The sequence below is a fragment of the Ambystoma mexicanum genome, chromosome 6q (assembly GCF_040938575.1).
Source record: "Ambystoma mexicanum isolate Mex_15411 chromosome 6q, UKY_AmexF1_1, whole genome shotgun sequence".
NCBI lineage: Eukaryota > Metazoa > Chordata > Amphibia > Caudata > Ambystomatidae > Ambystoma > Ambystoma mexicanum.
The window spans coordinates 100228442-100245613 of record NC_090937.1 but is presented as its reverse complement, the minus strand read 5'-3'; the positions used below and the strand labels follow the sequence as shown (position 1 = coordinate 100245613).

Sequence of the window (17172 nt, the reverse complement as noted above, 5' to 3'; positions counted from 1 at the left end):
AGATGCCTAGCGGGAAATGTCCAGAGTTCACTATAGGCCACTCCACCCCTGTTTGCAGGATCTGATAATGTGGAGTGGAAGGGTGTTGTTTATCCGAAGCGCAATCGTTTTTGGGCAGGACACTCCACTACACGCAAAAGATTGGGAGAGAGGAAATTGGCATCTGCTCAGCTTCCTACACTCTGGAAATGGTCCACTGAGGATATCAATTCCCTGAAGGATTGCATTTTTGTTATTTTCATTTCATAGCTAATAGGGTTGGCCTTGTAATTCTGGTTTATTTGTGCTCTCTATAGTTTACGGGACTTTGGATTGGATACTATGTTGTTCGCTTTTAAGATAATTTCTCGGAATGGAAACTGACTTAACTACCTGGCGAAAAGTGAAAAGGTACCAGCAGCCTTAAAGCTCCCTAAAGGGGATGTAGCCTATTTTCAAGTAGTGTAACCAGTTCCTGTGGAATCCACAAAGCTTCTGGGTGCATGGGTAGGATTAACAGGCCACAGTGGAGGCACATTAGAGTCCAGTGGTGTGAGCATCATAGTGAGGGACAAATAAAAGATGAGACCCTGATGCTTGTGCTCCACCCAGCATGCACGTACAGCAGCACTCCACACTCAGTTCATGGGGAACTATCCTCACCAAACTGAAAAGCTCTGAGGTAGCAGGGAACCTGAGCTGCACACAGGAATATCGGCAGCCAACTGGCATAAGGCTTTGGGCAGCCCCTCAACGAAGACACAATTTACGGTGGCAGGGAGGAATGTTTTGCACTCGTTGGACTCTCAAGATGCTCATCGTCCACCTCTTGTAAAATGGCAGATGCTGGAGGTGACAAGTACCTGAGCAGGTATTGTACAAAAAGACCGTATCTAAATGGTTGCATGAACAAAACGTCAAAGGTTCAAACACCAAAAGTTTGCACCTTTGGTGGTAGCATTGCAGGTAAGTAAAAAAGGGCTGTGTGGGATGTTCCCTGCAACACCCCTCTCACTATACTGTGTGGTATTGTGAGCAGGGTGTTGCGGAGGACACCCCCGCGGCATACATGCAAAAAAAAACAGGGGCTGTGGGGGCTTCCCCCGCAACCCCCGCTCACTGTACTTTAAAGTATAGTGAGCGGGGGTTGCGGGGGAAACCCCTGAAGCCCCCGTAAAAAAAAGGACCCTGCGGTGCCGATTCCCAATCATGGAAGTGAAAGGGAACCAGTGCCGCAGAGACTCAGCGTGAAGAAAAAGATAAGTGGGGTTTGTTTATGTTGAGGGTGTTGGTGGGGGTGTGTTGAGGGTGTAGGTGGGGGTGTGTCATGGGTGTGTTGTGGGTGTGGGTGGGGGTGTGGGTATGTACGTGTGTTTGCATGAGAAAGGTGAGAACTTTTGGTGGCTTTGCACCTTTCTCAGGCGAACGTTCCGGCCGCGGCAAAATCAGCCACGGTCGGGTCACGTAGATCCCCTGAGCAGGCTGCAAGCACATGTTCATGGAATGCGATCCTGTGTCACTGCTCTGAAATGGGATCACAGAAGGAATGCAGTGAGTATTTGGAAGAACTGTTTAACTTGAAGTCAGTTAAGCGGATTCTCAGAATTAAGCGCAAGTGAAAACAAACACAGGGAATGCACTTTTTAATTCGGCTCACTGCTGAAATGTGCAGGTCACCTTCTTCTCAAAGGAGACCTGAGCATTTCAGATGGGGCTGGACAGTGGCACAAAGTTGTGCTGTCCACCCAACTTTCATGCATTAGTTCCAGCAGCAGGCTCCCAACACCAACGTATGATGAGCTACCAGCAACCACGTGCATATTTCACTAAGATAGGTCACAATAGCCCTTATTGCTGCATATCTTTGAAGATCCACACTCCATCCTTTCTGCTCTGCGTTTCATGAAGAATAATTCCCTGCAGGGCTGCGGCATCACTCTGATACTGAAGGCATGGTGCCACGTCAAAACCTGGTGAGTTTGTGTCTGTCGGGGGCAGTGGAGGGCTAATTTCATTTTGGATTATGTAAGAAGAGTTTGGGGCTTGAGGGAGACAGCAGGGTAGACCTCCAGGCGACAAAAAGAGCAGGGATTCTCGCCCTTGCCGTGACCAATGCCTGATGAACATCTGACAAACACCTTCTTGTTCTGCGCAAGACAGGCCTTTCCCAGATGGACAGAGGTCCCAGCAGGCCACTGAGCACAGAACATGAGCATGGTAGAATAAGCTTTAAGGCATATTTCCATATGATGACCAACGTGCTAATCAAGGCACATTGTTGGGTCTGGCCTCAAATTTCAAGCTGCTCTGTCTCTAAACCAAAGGCTTTTGCCTCCCATAACTCTTTGCTGAAGATTATGGAAATTGACTGGAGTTTACAGACTGCCCTTTACACTTTGAAGATGCTTGTTTTGTTGCACATGGGATATAATATGTCGATGAGAGTGAGATAGAAAGAGAGAATGAGAGCGGGAGAGAGAGGCAAGGGCAGAGTGAGCTTGTGAAATGGGATCTCTGTGCAAGTGGTGGGAGTGGAGGGTTGCAGATTGTTTTTCCTTGTAAGACCTACTCCCCTGCTCCCCTAACACTCTCCCCTCTAAGGTTTCCTACCACTTTACACTATATACACAAACCCCATTCAGACGGTCACTACAGGCCCAGCTGATAGCATGTGTCAACATGTGTCAACACCAACTGAGCCCGACTAAGCTCTCCTCTTTAGCCCTATCACACTGCCCCCACATCAGAGGCTAACCAGACCCATAGCACTGTAGTCTATCAGATCTTGGGCTCTTCCCTAAAGATAACATACTCCCAGGTTTGCTCTGCCAAGCCCATAGAAAGGAGATTGGCACCCAGGAATGGGTACTTCTGACCTGCAGCCATCAACACCACAGGTTTTGCATCTGCCTTCCCACTGTTCCACTAATGAACCCCACTCCCCTTCTTTCTTACAGAGCCAAGTGCAGCAAGGCCACCAGCATTGACAGTTATTTTAGTTTTGATATATCTATTGTTTTCATAATGCCTGATGACATGCTTTAGCTTCTACGTTTTGCTCGCTGATGTTTGCAAATTAAAATTTAAAAACAAATAGTCATAAGGACAAAAGCTCAAAAAAAGAAGAATTCAGCCTAATTTTATAAGAAACATGAACTGCATGCAGGGGACCACCAACATTTGCTGTGGGTCCGATGCATGCCATTTAAGATGTTCACAGGGCGGAGGGACAAGGAAAGAGTAATAGGGAGGCCATTTTCCTCTCTGTCTCGTAAACAAGTAAAACACTGTCTGCAAATTACTTTTTTGCAATCGCCGTTCTCTGATTGATTCCTATGGGAATCGCCTGGTTTCAAGCAGGTGCAAACCCAAAGCAGATTCCGTAGGAATACATTCGTTTTACGCTTGCATGAACATCTCTTCCCGTGTGTCCAGTTTCCTTCCCCCAGCAGGCCTTCCATTCTAACCCCCTTTGACCTCAAAAACTCAGAAACAATGTGGCTCTTTGCCACAACGGATTCTGGATATCGGTGCACAACTGTATACTTCCATTCATAATGTCTAAATCGATCAAATAAAGATATTTCAGATTGTTTCTGGTGCTCCAGGCAAAGACTTTTGCTACTGAAACAAAAGAGCTAAGAACAGTATACTGTATTCGCCTCAGAAGTCACTGAGGTGAGAACCTGATCAGTCTAAACGAGGGATTTATTCCCTTCTCAAAAGTAATAAACACTTATTCAATAAAAGTCAACTAAGGTATAAATTGACTGTTTAAATAAACTGATAATACTATCAGATACACACTGTTTTAACTGAATATTTGTATAAATATATTTATAACACATGGACATCAAGCCAAAACTCAATGAATTACAACATTCACTAATTTACATGTTCACCTTCTTAATGGGTTTATACAAAGAAAAACATTTAATTCAAGAAAACACAATTGTCTTCAGAACAATCCAGTAACATCCATGTATTCATCTGTCAACATTTCCATCATATTACATGGCATAAACGCGATAAGCACAGTCAATACATCACATTAGGCGTTTCGGGGTTCTGACACGTGACTGAGGGTGTTCACTGCTTGGATTATGGTGTCCAGATTATGGTTAAGGTTGTGGAAATCGTGTAGAGAGACTTAGCAACCTGAATGAGGGCACGCAGATCCTGACCAAGGGTGCGCTGAGAGTATGAGGTTGTGCAGAGAGCGGCACAAGGTGTTTAGAGCTCATTTTAGCATAACAAGGAATATTATATTCAGTGTGGAGGAGGGAATGTGAAGGCTCATTCAGTCACAAAAGTGACAGAGTATATTTTAAGTGTAACAGAGGATATGCCAATCATGGTTCACAATTACAATAATTTTTAAGTAAATATGTTTCCCAAGAAGGAACTCTAAAGCTAATGGGGATGCGGGAGAGTCGCTGATGCTCATCTTATATAGCTTGAGAGATAGTACAGGGCAGGTTTTTGCTTAACTCAGAGATTAATTGTGTGTGCTAGTGTTTTCGCTTGCATTAGATTCTTGCATTGACCTGACACCATCCAAATTGGTGGAGCGGTTAGAGGGGCACTATTAGTTTTTATTTGTTATTTTTGCTGTAGAATTCTACACTTTTAGTAGTCTGTGAATCCATTGTCTGGGGACTTCGGCTAGAAGATTGTCTTTAAGGTGACAATGGCAGACCTTGTGTTAAAGCCCAATTATACAGAAAATGTATCTGGGGCTCCAGGGGAAGGTTGGAGGCCAGGAGGTACCTCAAATCTTGTAATTTGAGCTTATAAGTGAGTGTTGTAATTGATAGCCTCATCTTGTTTAGTTGAAGGCACTGAATGGACTGGAGACTCTTTTGTTTCCCCATTATTTAGAATCCTAATCTGATTGATCTGGATGTCCAATGGGTCTGTCCAATGGGTCAGTCGTTTTCCCCTTCCCGACCACAAGCATAATTGAGTGTATGTTAGGATTTGGTTTTTTACAGAAAATTGTAACGCTACTCTGTGTTAGTTCATTAAACCTTTTTTTCAATAAGGAATGGTGTTTGTGATATTTGTCAGTGCATGAGATTTTTTGTATCATTTTGTGATCAACGCTGTCACTCACATTCTCAGCTGGCAGATTGAATAACGCACACATTGGTGTGGGCTCGTCGAGCATGGATATTATGGGTGCAGAGCGGGAGCAGCTCAGTGCATCACTTATCACAAGGGAAATCACTGCGAGACCCCCTTTCTGGCTATGGGAGGTAACTTTCAATACAATTAGCATTGGCATTTATCAGAGATTAGGTATTTGAAGTTACGAGATGTAACGTTAAGTGGACTTGTAGAGTATGCTACTGCCATTTTGGCAGTCTTGATGCGCATGACTCTGTTAGATAAAAAGGGAGGATTGCTACTGGGATAGAGGGGATGGCAGATGCAGACCTGTGGTGTCGATGGCTGTAGACCGGAAGGACCCGAGTCCTGAGCGTTTGTGATTCTAGGTGGGTAGCGGTATAGACAGTTGAACATGTTTTTCAGCCAGAAGGGCGATCCCAAGATCATTTCTTTACAGTCAGCGCTGGAGTGTGGATGTGTGATAGCTCCAGAGAAGTGAGCAGTGACTTTGCTCTGATAATGTGGTGTGTTTGAGGCAGCATGCTGTCATGTGCAAGTGTGTGAGTAGTTTAAGGTGGAGGGAGAAGAGGATGTGAGTCCGTTGGAGGTGTAGAGGGCAATGGTTAAGAGAGATAACCTTTTGGCTCAGGACAGAATGGTGCAGTTTTGCTGGGGAATGTTGGCTGTCATCTCTGTTAATGAGGGTTCTTTGCTTTTCCACTTTCTTTTAATGGGTGCACAGAGACGGACCGGAATGAGTTGGATCTTTCAAATACTTGGGCTCATGCATTGTGCGCCGGCCTGTTGTATGTTTGCGAGACTATGTACGTCGTCGAAATTCAAACTTTGCATGGAAACCAACTTGGCTGTTTCTGATCTGTAGTCCCTGGCTGTAGTGTTGTGTGGTGGTTTGTGACATGTTTGTGGAACTTCCTGGGAGTTAAACGGGTGTCACCTGGAGTCATCCGAATATAATGTTGAAAAGCACACGTTCTGTCATGAAATTGGAGTTATGAGTCGCTGTAGGGCAGTGTGAATGCTTCATAACTATATCCTACTAACAAAGGACAGTGCACCATTTAATTTACAACATGCTGATTTGTTCGGCTAATATCCCATCCTCTAAGAATATGGGCCTATATAATTTTATAATGTTTTTGAGTATCTTGCATTTGTAATCTTTTAGTTTTGTCGGCACGAGTAGCTATTACTGCAATGCTTTAGTCTGGTTATATTGTATATGTAGCTAAGCCCTACCCCCAGCCTACAGAAGCTTCCTTCCATGTCTTAGCAGATCTATATTACCTGACTAGTTTGCTGGAGGGTGACCTCTGCACTTCAAACGTTTAAAAATATACCTTTGAAGTTATGAGGCACCGTAAGATCTACTTAGCATTGATCCGGGGTTACACGCTGATCGATATGAAGAAAGGAGCTGTGTAGCTTCAAAGGTCAATATAGTATCTAATTCGATAACTTTTCATCAACAAGGGTAAACACCAGTGCGTGTAGAATAGCGATACAAAGGGAGGGAAGACGCCGCCCATTGACATCTTTACAGGTTTCCGGGGAAACCTTGATTCTGAGACAACAGACTGGAAAGATGAATGGACAGTGCGCGTGCAAGGTGCTTTTCTCTGGAATGGGACAAAGCAGTTATTCATTATTCTCAAGTATGATACATTGAATACCACAAGTGGGTAATAATACTGAAAGCAGGTATTACACTGGTTAGAAGCATATCTATAGGAAGTTTGTATTTCAATCAGCAGATGATTATTATTTGTATTATTATAATCATTATTATTATTGATAATATTATTATTATAACCACATAGTGGTGTTTGCAAGTGAGTCTCTTGGCCACGACCCGGGATAAACAGTACATAGGGAAAGTTAAGGGTGAATTGTTAACTGAGGTGCTGGGTGTTCTGGGTAATGTACTGTCTCTAGCGGTCACTCAGAATTCATTACTCCTTCAGGTTCTAGAAATCACTCATCAACCGTCATCATTAAATTAGAAACAACAATTTCAAAAGCAGTACTGCCTTTGAGAATTGAGAACAAATAGCCTAAGTTCAAAGATTTGGTTTAGATGAGTGTTTGCACCCTCTCTCCTTCCCTTCATTCTTTGCCATGTCTGCAAAATGCACCCAACAATGTCTCCTCCAGCTCGATATTCTACGACTTATTGTGGGAACGGCAATGTTGGGTCTTTTGCATTATTTTATTACACAAGCAGTTATCAGAAGTGTATTCAGATGTTGTGGATCGTGATGGACAGGCAACCACTGACAGAAGTAGAGCTGGCAAACTACTGCTGAACTAAGTGGTGGTGGAGCAATGATAGCAGCATGACTTCCTTCCCATCTCCCTAAAATCGTTCTCCCGATGACGTACTCCACCAGTCCATAGGTATGTTATTGAGCATGTCAGGCCCACTGATATTTAATTTTCCAGAATTAACCTAATTTTTTTTTTTACTAGTTTCTTATATCAAACTTCATGCCACATTCCAGCCACTAAGCACAGGACCGGGTATCGAACCAGTGGTGATCATCATAGTCTTGATTTTAATATGAGCATTTTGTCCCTGTGCTATCTTCCCAGACTGACATAAAAGTCATGAGCTTAAGCAAAGAGTCAGCAGATGCAGCTGTGTGGCACACTTCAGGTGAATATATGGTGAAGTGCATTTGTTTGCGCATATGGAAAACATAATGGGTCTCATTACGAGGTGGGCGGTAAGGGATTACCGGCACCGGTAAGGGCACTGGTGCCAGTAATCCCTTACCGCCCTACTACGAATTCCCTTTGGGAGTCCTTCCTTAACGCCTGGTTTTATCAGGCATTAAGGACGGGAGCCGTAAAGGGATACCGGGGTCAATAAAGGTACCACAATTTGTGGCACCGTTATTGTCGCCTTCCCATTGAGCCCTATGGGGGCTCAAATGGGAATGGGGAATGGCTCTGGTGAATGGGGACTTGCTACATCCACCAGACCGGAGTCGGAACGATTTTGGAGGCAGCCATGGCGCTAATAGCGCTAATAGCGCCATGGCTACCTCCAACCTCGTAATGAGGCCCAATGTCTTGAAAAAGCCCTCATTCAATCCTAACGATCTAGCAAACTACAGATCCATCACAAGCTTCCTTTTTTAAAGGAAAACTCATCGTAACGGCTTTAGCCAGTCAATTGCTGACCAAAAAAGAACCAACTCGGCCTCCTCCTTGATGACCAATCAGGGTTCTGCCCGAAAATGTAGCACAGAAAGGGACACAATTCAGGTGATAGATGACGCACTTCATCATATGGACAGAGGTGACTCCTGCCTCCTCGTCCTCCTTGACCTTTCAGGAGCATTGGCCAAGGTCGACCATCCCACGCTCATCTCGACCCTCGCCACCAGAATGGGCCTCACAGGAAAAGTCCTTGACTGGTTCTCCTCATACCTCACAAACAGATTCGAAGTCATCCAAATGGAGCATTTGAGGTCCAAACTCCTACCAATATTTTGTGGCTTATCGCAGGGTGCCATCCTCTGACCCATTATCTTCAACCTTTGTATGACTCCAGCATCTCCATCCACCAGTACACTGATGACGTGCAGCTATACCTTAAAGTTACTGGCCCTAAATACATCTTGCTTCTCCTCTGCTGCTTGGAAGACAGCCAGACATGGATGTCATCCGCCTACATAAAATTCAACCCCACCAAAACTGAGTTTGCCCTCATCAGCCCCCCTCCAAACAACTGATCATCCAAAACTGGCTCGACAACATGAACCTAGACAGATACACCCCTAAACTGACCAACTCTGCCAAATCCCTAGGCTTCATTGTCGAAAGCGGTCTCTCCCTCCAAAAAACATGTAGCCAAGATAGCCCAAAACCACCAAAACTGCCTAGCTCCACACTTCAAATCAAATCAAATCCTTCACCCCTCCCGCTAACTTCCGTACAGTAGTTCAGGCACTGGTCATCTCACACATTGGCAGGGGTAACGCCCTCCTTGCCAGGCTCCCAGCACGTACCTGGCTCCCCTCAAAGCTGCCCACCAGGGCGCAGCTCATCTTATCGTGGGTTCCTGCAGATTCAACCACATCACCCACACCCTACGTGATCTGCATAGGCTCCCTCTCCCCGCAAGTATTGTCTTTAAAACTGTGTGCATCGCATACAAAGCAGTCTCCAATGGAACCCCATCTTACCTGGCAGCCAAACTCTGCATCTCAGGAGGTTCTTGCACCTCCCGTAGCTCGACCATCAAAAGGTTAGAGTCCACACTTACCCGTGATGAAAGGACCAGAAAGTGGCCTTTCTCCTACTAAACCCCATCCCTCTAGAACTCACTCCCCCTGGAGGATTGTACTGCCCCTTCCACCATGCAGTTTGTCAAAATTGTAAAGACATGGATCTTTCATCCATTCTACCCCCAAGACTGAAACCCTGACAATCCCCAACAGTACTGCGTTACTGATAAAAGCACTAGCTCGACACAAGCCTCTAAAACACTAGCTCGACACAAGCCTCTGGCTTCTCCTGAACTCTGTAAAGCGCTCTGCTGCCTACAGGAAAGATTTGTGCTATGAACAATAAAAATTACATAATAAATCAATAAGGGTATATTCTGCCCCCATTGGCTCTTTTAACTTTAAAACAATATGGTGTGGGCATCTATGGGCATTTGGGGCCCAGAGAGAGGAAGGGAGAGGCCCAAATGGGACATTAACATTTCAAAGCAATAATAGACCTCAACTCCCTTTCCGATACATACTGGTGCCAGTATGCCATTCATGGAAAGCTAAAGGCGTAAAAGACAAACGAAATGGAGTGGCATATGCAGGTGTTTCAACTGGGTGTCAGGGTTTTCTCAAAGGATTCTTGAAGAAAATAGAAACCAAGACGTGGTGTACACAAAGAGCTTATCAGGATAAGAAATTAACTGTGCTTCAATGACCTTTCGGGCACGCTTCCATGCAGAGGGCCATGAAATGCAATGTAAAATCCTAAACCAAGAACCCAAGGCTGTCCTTTTAGTTTGCAAGGTATTCAGACAATATGGAGTCGTCCAAATGTCGATGCGACAGACATTTAAAAACGACTTTCTGCTCGATGGGGCTCTTGGAATTTGAAATTGTCTCCTGGTTATTTTTAGCTTCCGATCTCCATCCATTTTAGGAACAGATTGGAAATTCCCCATTATATTATGTACACATTTAACTACTAACACATGTCTCTAGATGCCTGAATTGTGCACCTTACAGTACCTTGATGATCAGGCCAGCCATTTGAAGACAAAAAAACCCTGCTGTACAGTACAAGAAATAACATCAGGTTTTACATAGTACTTCTTTCCATATTCCTCGTGCTTCTGAGTGCTGTTATGATAAGTGTTAATATTACTCGGTTTAACAGTACTCAATTTATCAGCCTCGGATTAAGTTCCTGCCAGAATTAGAACTTGTGAAGTGCCAGTTTGCACTCTTTTCAGAGGTGGGCGCTTAATTTATTAGTGTTCTACCTCTGGTCGGGAGTTGCCTTGCCACTCTGACAAAGAGGGTTGATTCCAGTTGTCACCTTACAGTTGAAATGGAAAGTTAAACCAATGATCATTGAGTTACTTCACATACGTTGGTGGTAGATGTTCATTGCAACATTAACAGCCATGCATCATGAAAGGCTTAATATATATTCTTAATCGTAAATCGTAATTTATGCACAGAGAAAATTATTATCCAAGAACCTAGAAGAACGATAACCATGGGAGGCCATCATAAAAAATGGCCGCCCATGTTCGCAGTACGGAATGCCTCCAGAAAAAAAGTTTCCAAACATTGAACAAGCAACCGTTGGTACCAGTCATCCGGCCATGATGTCAATGTTACGCGGAAGTGGCATTAAGGGTAATGAGCCCTTACCTGGGATACTGGCATCAGCTGCAAGATTAAGTCCGCGAGGCGCTGCAACCAGGAAGGAGTTATGCTTTCTTTTAGCCTGCGTGGTACGGGGCGGCCTGTACTGGCGCTTACCCTGGGACTTCTCAAAGGATTCGCAAACATCGTAGGATCCAGGTGGCGGCGCTTCCTGCAAGGCAATAAAGTAAGGACACAAGATCAGCTCAAGTGTGCAATACAGTTGGGGCTAATGCTCCAGCCTATCACTCAAACATGCAACATGTAAAAACAGAAATGCCACGTAGGCTCAGAAAAGGTTGGCTCAAAGGGCGATGCATGTCGCTGTATTTGCAGCCCTATGCACTGTACAGATGGACCTGTGATCGCGCCCTCCTTTGGTGCCCCCTTCTTCTCTTCCCGCCGTGGCAACATAGGGGCATCACATTGGTGGGCCTGGGCTGGAGATGGGGCAATCTCTGGCCTTATCTTGATCACCACAGTGTGTCATGCTGGAACTAAACTATTGGGTGATGTACCCACACCGGCGCTTTTGTAAGGGGGTTATCTGACATGCCATAAGGACAAAAAATGTTTACATTTACTTATTTATTAATGTATCAAGCACCAAAGCCCGCAGGCATCAGGGCGTACATCAACACAGGAGACAATTCAGAAAAAAAGGCGAGTACAAAAATCCGAACCAGGCAATCTAATCAAATAACAGGAAGTGTAGGTGTTTCTGGAAGGCCTGCAGATTCTTATCCTGGCGTAGAAAACATCCCAGGTGTTATTATTCATTTATTCCAAAGCAGACAATGTAAATGTGTATTTTTTAATTTCTTGGCACTATCATTTGAAAATGTTCTCTTGTCTCTGTTTCAGCTTTATACAACTAGGACAGCTGTTGAAATGTATTAAAAATCCCCCACGCATCAAATCCTGTAAATTATCCACGCAATTCAATTAGATGTCAAACATGTATTCCAGAAACCTGTTTTAGAAAATGACAGTGTGAAAAACTGTATTCATTTTGCATACATTCAACTATTCAAAAATGGAAGCCGATCTCATCAGCACTTTAGCATTATCTGACAAAGGAAATCCTGGGGTTAGGCAATACCTCAAAAGTCTGCACATGGTTACAGAACAGGCCCTGACTTACTTTATTTTCAGACAAAACATTGGGCCTCTTTGTGAGTTTGGCGGAAACATACCGTCCTTAAGTCCTGCAGATTTACCGCAGGATGATGAGTTGTGGTAACCCTGTGTTAGCCACCATTTTTGGAATCCATAGTATTCCTTGGGGATTTTATTGGAATTTCCATGAGCGGTAATTCCTCTGCGGTAATTCCACCAATGTTTGGTCTTGAAGCAGTGGATGTACCTCCGGCAGCTTGCTGGAGGTAAATCCTTCACTTTATTGTCAAACTTAGTATTGGTCGGTGCGGTAAAAGTGGCAGTAATTACTTACCTGGATAACCAGTAAAGTGTACTTGACCACATGGTTACTAACTACAGTTGTTTACTGAGCATATAAATAATATGACAGTCTGCATAAGATCAATACCCAAAGTATGGGATGCGTTATTTAATTGATTGTCATATGTTATTTTAGACATGTTCACATTTGAATATATGTTTTGCTGGATATTAATGGTGAATACATTTTGTTTTCACTAATCACATTGATTACCGATCAGATGTACGGGGGAATTGATATTGTGATACTACTCGATACCTAACTATGTGGCGTGGAAGGGCGGGGTAGCCTGGGCTCGTTTGTTTGTGTATCACAGTAATAACTTCCCTAAAAGTGGCTGGAACGGAATTGTCACCATTTTTTTTTACAACACCTCTGAACTCGTAACAAGTCCCATTGTGGGAAATCGTGTAAATTGAAGGTTTTAGCATTCAATGGAATAAATAATCTTGCAAAACGTAGGCAGGATTTCATAATATTGACAATTCTAATACAACTGTATGCAGAGATGTTAATATTGTTATACACATGCATCAGTAAGCCGGTTTTATAGGAGAGGGGTGTGGCCCATGAACCGGCCACTCTGGCATGGAAGCTCTGAGGTGGAGTTCTGCCCATTGTCAGCACTTTAAAAAGAACATGGCAGACAAAAGGGGAGAACGGTGAGTGTGAAAGAGTACCTGCTCCACCTTTGTGACTGCCCAGTGATAGGATAGGTTTGTGATTAAGACAACTATAATTTGGAAAGTCGTGGAAAAAACTGGGAATTGGAAAAAGACAAGTTAATACTGGGGCAAAAAACAATGGATACTGCAAGCAAGAGCAACATGTACTGCAAAGAGCTTAAAGGATTAGAGTTAGAAGATGCAAATCTACAACAACCAGGGTAAAAGGATGTCCTATATATGATAAGATAAAAGGCTGTCACGTGTGATGAAAAAAATCGCTCCAATAGCAATACCACGTGTCTCCTAATCGCAATGGCCAGATGCCGCAAATGCTAAATTGAGTGAATTATTTATCATCCAAAATTAAAATTCAATTTGTTAAACATGTCTCCAGCCCCGTCAAGATACTGAGCTTTGTTTCCAAATGATTCTACTCTTCATGGCAAATTGAGGCACCAGGTAGGGAATGGATGCCAGGGATCCAGGAAGTGACATAACTTGGCTGTGTTCATCTCACGCTCAAGCAAAGGCTTTATTGGAGCATGACCCATGACAGCAGTTTAAGTGATGTGCTTAACAAAACATATCCAAATGCGCCATTCAATAGCATGCCAGGCTGGATTTTAGCCCCTACATTAACTTGTGTGCCACAATAGTAAAAACATTTCACCAAACTAGGGAGCTCTGTGGGACCTCTCACAAGTAGGAACAGAAAACACATACATTATAGGCATGATCCAGGGAAATGAAAGTCAACACAAATAACGAGGGCCTACTTGGCCCTTGTCTTTGGTATCCTCTAAAAACAAACGAAAAAGGCCCCACGCTCATGACAATCATCATTCTTTGTCATTAATTCTAATTATTTCTGAAAGTAGAACAAATATGCTGCAAAAGTCACATAAAGCCAAAGAAAAATCCTTAAAGTGCAAGTTTGATTTAATACAAAGACAAACACATCTTTTTTTGCTCAAAATTGTTTGGAAACACAAAACTTTTAAACATAAATTCAGTAGAAATATTGAAAAAGAAAAAATAGAAGAGAAAGCATTCAGAATATAAAAATGGATCAAAAGAAGGAAAAGCAACCAACCATAATTGTAAAGTAATTAGAAAGGTTTTTACCAGGTTGGTTGAATGCATTGCAGGAGATAAATTGCTGGCGCATGTGCACTACCAGGGTGTATTAAAAATTACCCTGGTAAGTTAGTGGATGTTGACATGGTCAATCAATAAACATGACCTCATTATCTGCCGTCTTGGTATCCTCTAAGCACCGCACCCTGGAAGATCAGTACCCCCACAGGGTCGCCTCTGATGAGTCTTACAAGACCATCTCTGGGTCAGGGATTCTCCCAGCTTGGGCTATATCTTGGGGAGCTCTGGGAATGGAGGATGCAACTCCAGTTACCCACAATCTAAGGGTATTTATAGTTTCCAAGCACCCTTTTTAAATGAAGACATCATCTTTGGTGTGTCTCTGAGTTCTTGTCCTGGTTGTAGCCCTTGTCTTGGTCATGGCTTGCTCTATGCCTGAATTGGTGTGCAAGGCACATCCTCACAACATCATTCTGGGAAAGACCTGTACTGGAGCACAATTGCCCTCTGGGTTTCTTGGGGAACATGCTTGTATGTATTGTCTCCCCTACCACACACTTTTTTAGTAAGATTTACTCTCCCATACATAGGTTTGAAAGGTTAGCAAGACTTCTTTCTTGTCATGAATCACCGCTTCCGGCCCTTTTGGACAACATGGTCCCTCAAACACTGCACTATTGCATCCATTGTACCCCCAAAATGGCCGTTGCTGCGGGGAAACACGGTCTAGTCTCCCAGTAATGCATGTTGCTTCCTTGTAAACAGACACGCACCCGCGGCTCGGCGCGTCTCAACGCTAAGCTTGTCCATGCTGTTCGTGTCGGCAAGTTGTTACTCTGATTCCATCCATTATCTGCTTTCACTAATCCTTTGGCTTCCTTGCGGTTAGCCTTCCCTTCCCTCCTGGTGTGCTGTTCTGTTCCGCTCCTCGCTATCACCGCTGGCGGAGCGGTTCGAGTTTCTTTTATAACTTCTTGGATTCGTAGCCTTCTCTCCTGGATTGTTACCCGGTATTTCCTGGAATCCTTCCTGGAACACTGAACGCTTCAGGCTTTTGTATCCTTCCTCGGCAGGAGCCCATACTCATATCTATACGTTACCTGCCTGCATACTGGTGATGGAGGAGACACGCCCCTTCCTATACAAATCCCAAACTTCTAGGAAGAAGGAGAAATCTGCGAACACAACAAAGAAGACGTCAAGAATCAAACAGGTGAGCCAAGAGTCAGAGGACTCAGAGTGTGACATTTCTTTGGCTTGTAAACTTGCAAATCCCACCAGGGTCTGGGCTATAGATCCCAGCATGCAGCCGTTCACAATGCTTCTTAGATTTTATGTATGGCCCTGCCAATCGCTGTGCCCAGGATATCAGCCGGCCTCTCTTCCTAGCCGTACCATTTATCATGGCTTCTACTAAGCATTGGCTCCACTGGCAAAGCCACCTCCCTGTCCCACTCTCTGTCTCTGGTTGTTCTTTTTGGCAGTCCAGGTTCTGCTCACCTGGCTCTTCTTATCCTTGGATGCATCTCCCTATGTGGCCCTTCTGACTTGGACAACACAAGTTCTGATCTCCTGCATCGCTCACACAAGCACTTTCTTTTCTCTATAGCGCCACTCTATCAGGAATTCTGTCCTTTCACCCACAAAGTCAGAAGGCTTCTGTCTCTTGTTGTCCAGGTACTGGCAAAATGAAGCCCACTGCCAATATCAGGTCAAGGCTTTTGAAAACTGGTTGTTGCCCAGAGACACATACAGATCCTTCAATTTGCTTTGCAGAAGGTTAATACGAAGTCTGCTCCCGTGACAGTTTGATGAAGTGGGCACACCTGCTTGCCCCAGGTGCATTGAAGCCTCCCGCCGGTGCATTACAGAGAGCCTCAGGACATACCTTTCAAACACAACACCTCCTTTTCGGGTTACCCTTGATTACCAAAATGTCATTGGAAGCTTGGGCCCTTTTTAGTTTAGGAGGATGGTAAGAAGTCATCAGGATTCAGGTAAGGCACCGGAGACTTGAGTATATAAAAGGACTACGTTTATTTCTTAGTTACAGGGCTAGTTAGTTAGAAAGGCAGGGAGCTAAATAGATGACATCCTTTCAGTATGGTTCTCCCATCCTGTGTTCCCAACTGTAGCTCTTGGAACCCTCAGGTCCCATAACATTCTATATGACATAGCTGTATTCTACTAGCAGCACTGTGTGCACCCAGTGCAGATAGATAACTACAATACTACACCCTTTTTACTCAGATATTTGTCATGAGCCTCCATGACATCCTCAAACTTCCACTAAACATGGCGTCTGCTATCAGAGGGCTTCTTCGGGTGTCCGGACTAACTGGCCTGCATTTAGGTGAGATTTACTCAATTTATCCCCCTGCACTCAAATGAGGATCCGGAAGTGGGATTAAGCCACAGTTCACAGACATTGAAATAAGAACATGTTTGGAAATAATTGCTGTCCTATATATTTATAATTTTTAGACTTTTGACGCTCCAGGGAAGGGGTGGTTATACAATGTTTCTATCTCTGTAATGGCTCAATGTTGGGATGCGGTGTGTCTTCCCGGTTGTTAAATCTGTGTTTTACGTTTGCACGTGGCATTGTGGGATTTGTTGGCTCCTTGGGGTCCTATCAGCAGCATATTAACGTCAGCTTTGAAGATACGATGCCCTCAAGCATTCCGAGCACTTTCAACTGCATTACAGAACCCCTGCAGGCCGCTTTCTGAATGATGATGGGCCCGCATTTGAATATTGATTTTAACCATGATTCTTCTACTGCCTCGCGCCTGTATAATTAGTGTCAGAGGTAATACAAACATGATTACAATATATTCCTAGGAGGAAAAGTAGTCTTTGAGAATACTTCTGCATTTTAATAGGAGAAGATTGCGGGGCGATGAGCAGCAGTCATTATGAACTTGAAACCCCAATA

At 44.0% G+C, this 17172-nt stretch overlaps 1 protein-coding gene across 1 annotated transcript in view; it reads right to left on the bottom strand.

The window, feature by feature from the left end:
- STPG2 (sperm tail PG-rich repeat containing 2) overlaps positions 1-17172 on the bottom strand; it is a 2646564-nt gene that overhangs the window by 1386748 nt on the left and 1242644 nt on the right. The window contains exon 11 of the mRNA XM_069630546.1: positions 11013-11178. Coding sequence (XP_069486647.1) covers positions 11013-11178 — 166 coding nt within the window. The remainder of the gene's footprint in view (positions 1-11012; positions 11179-17172) is intronic.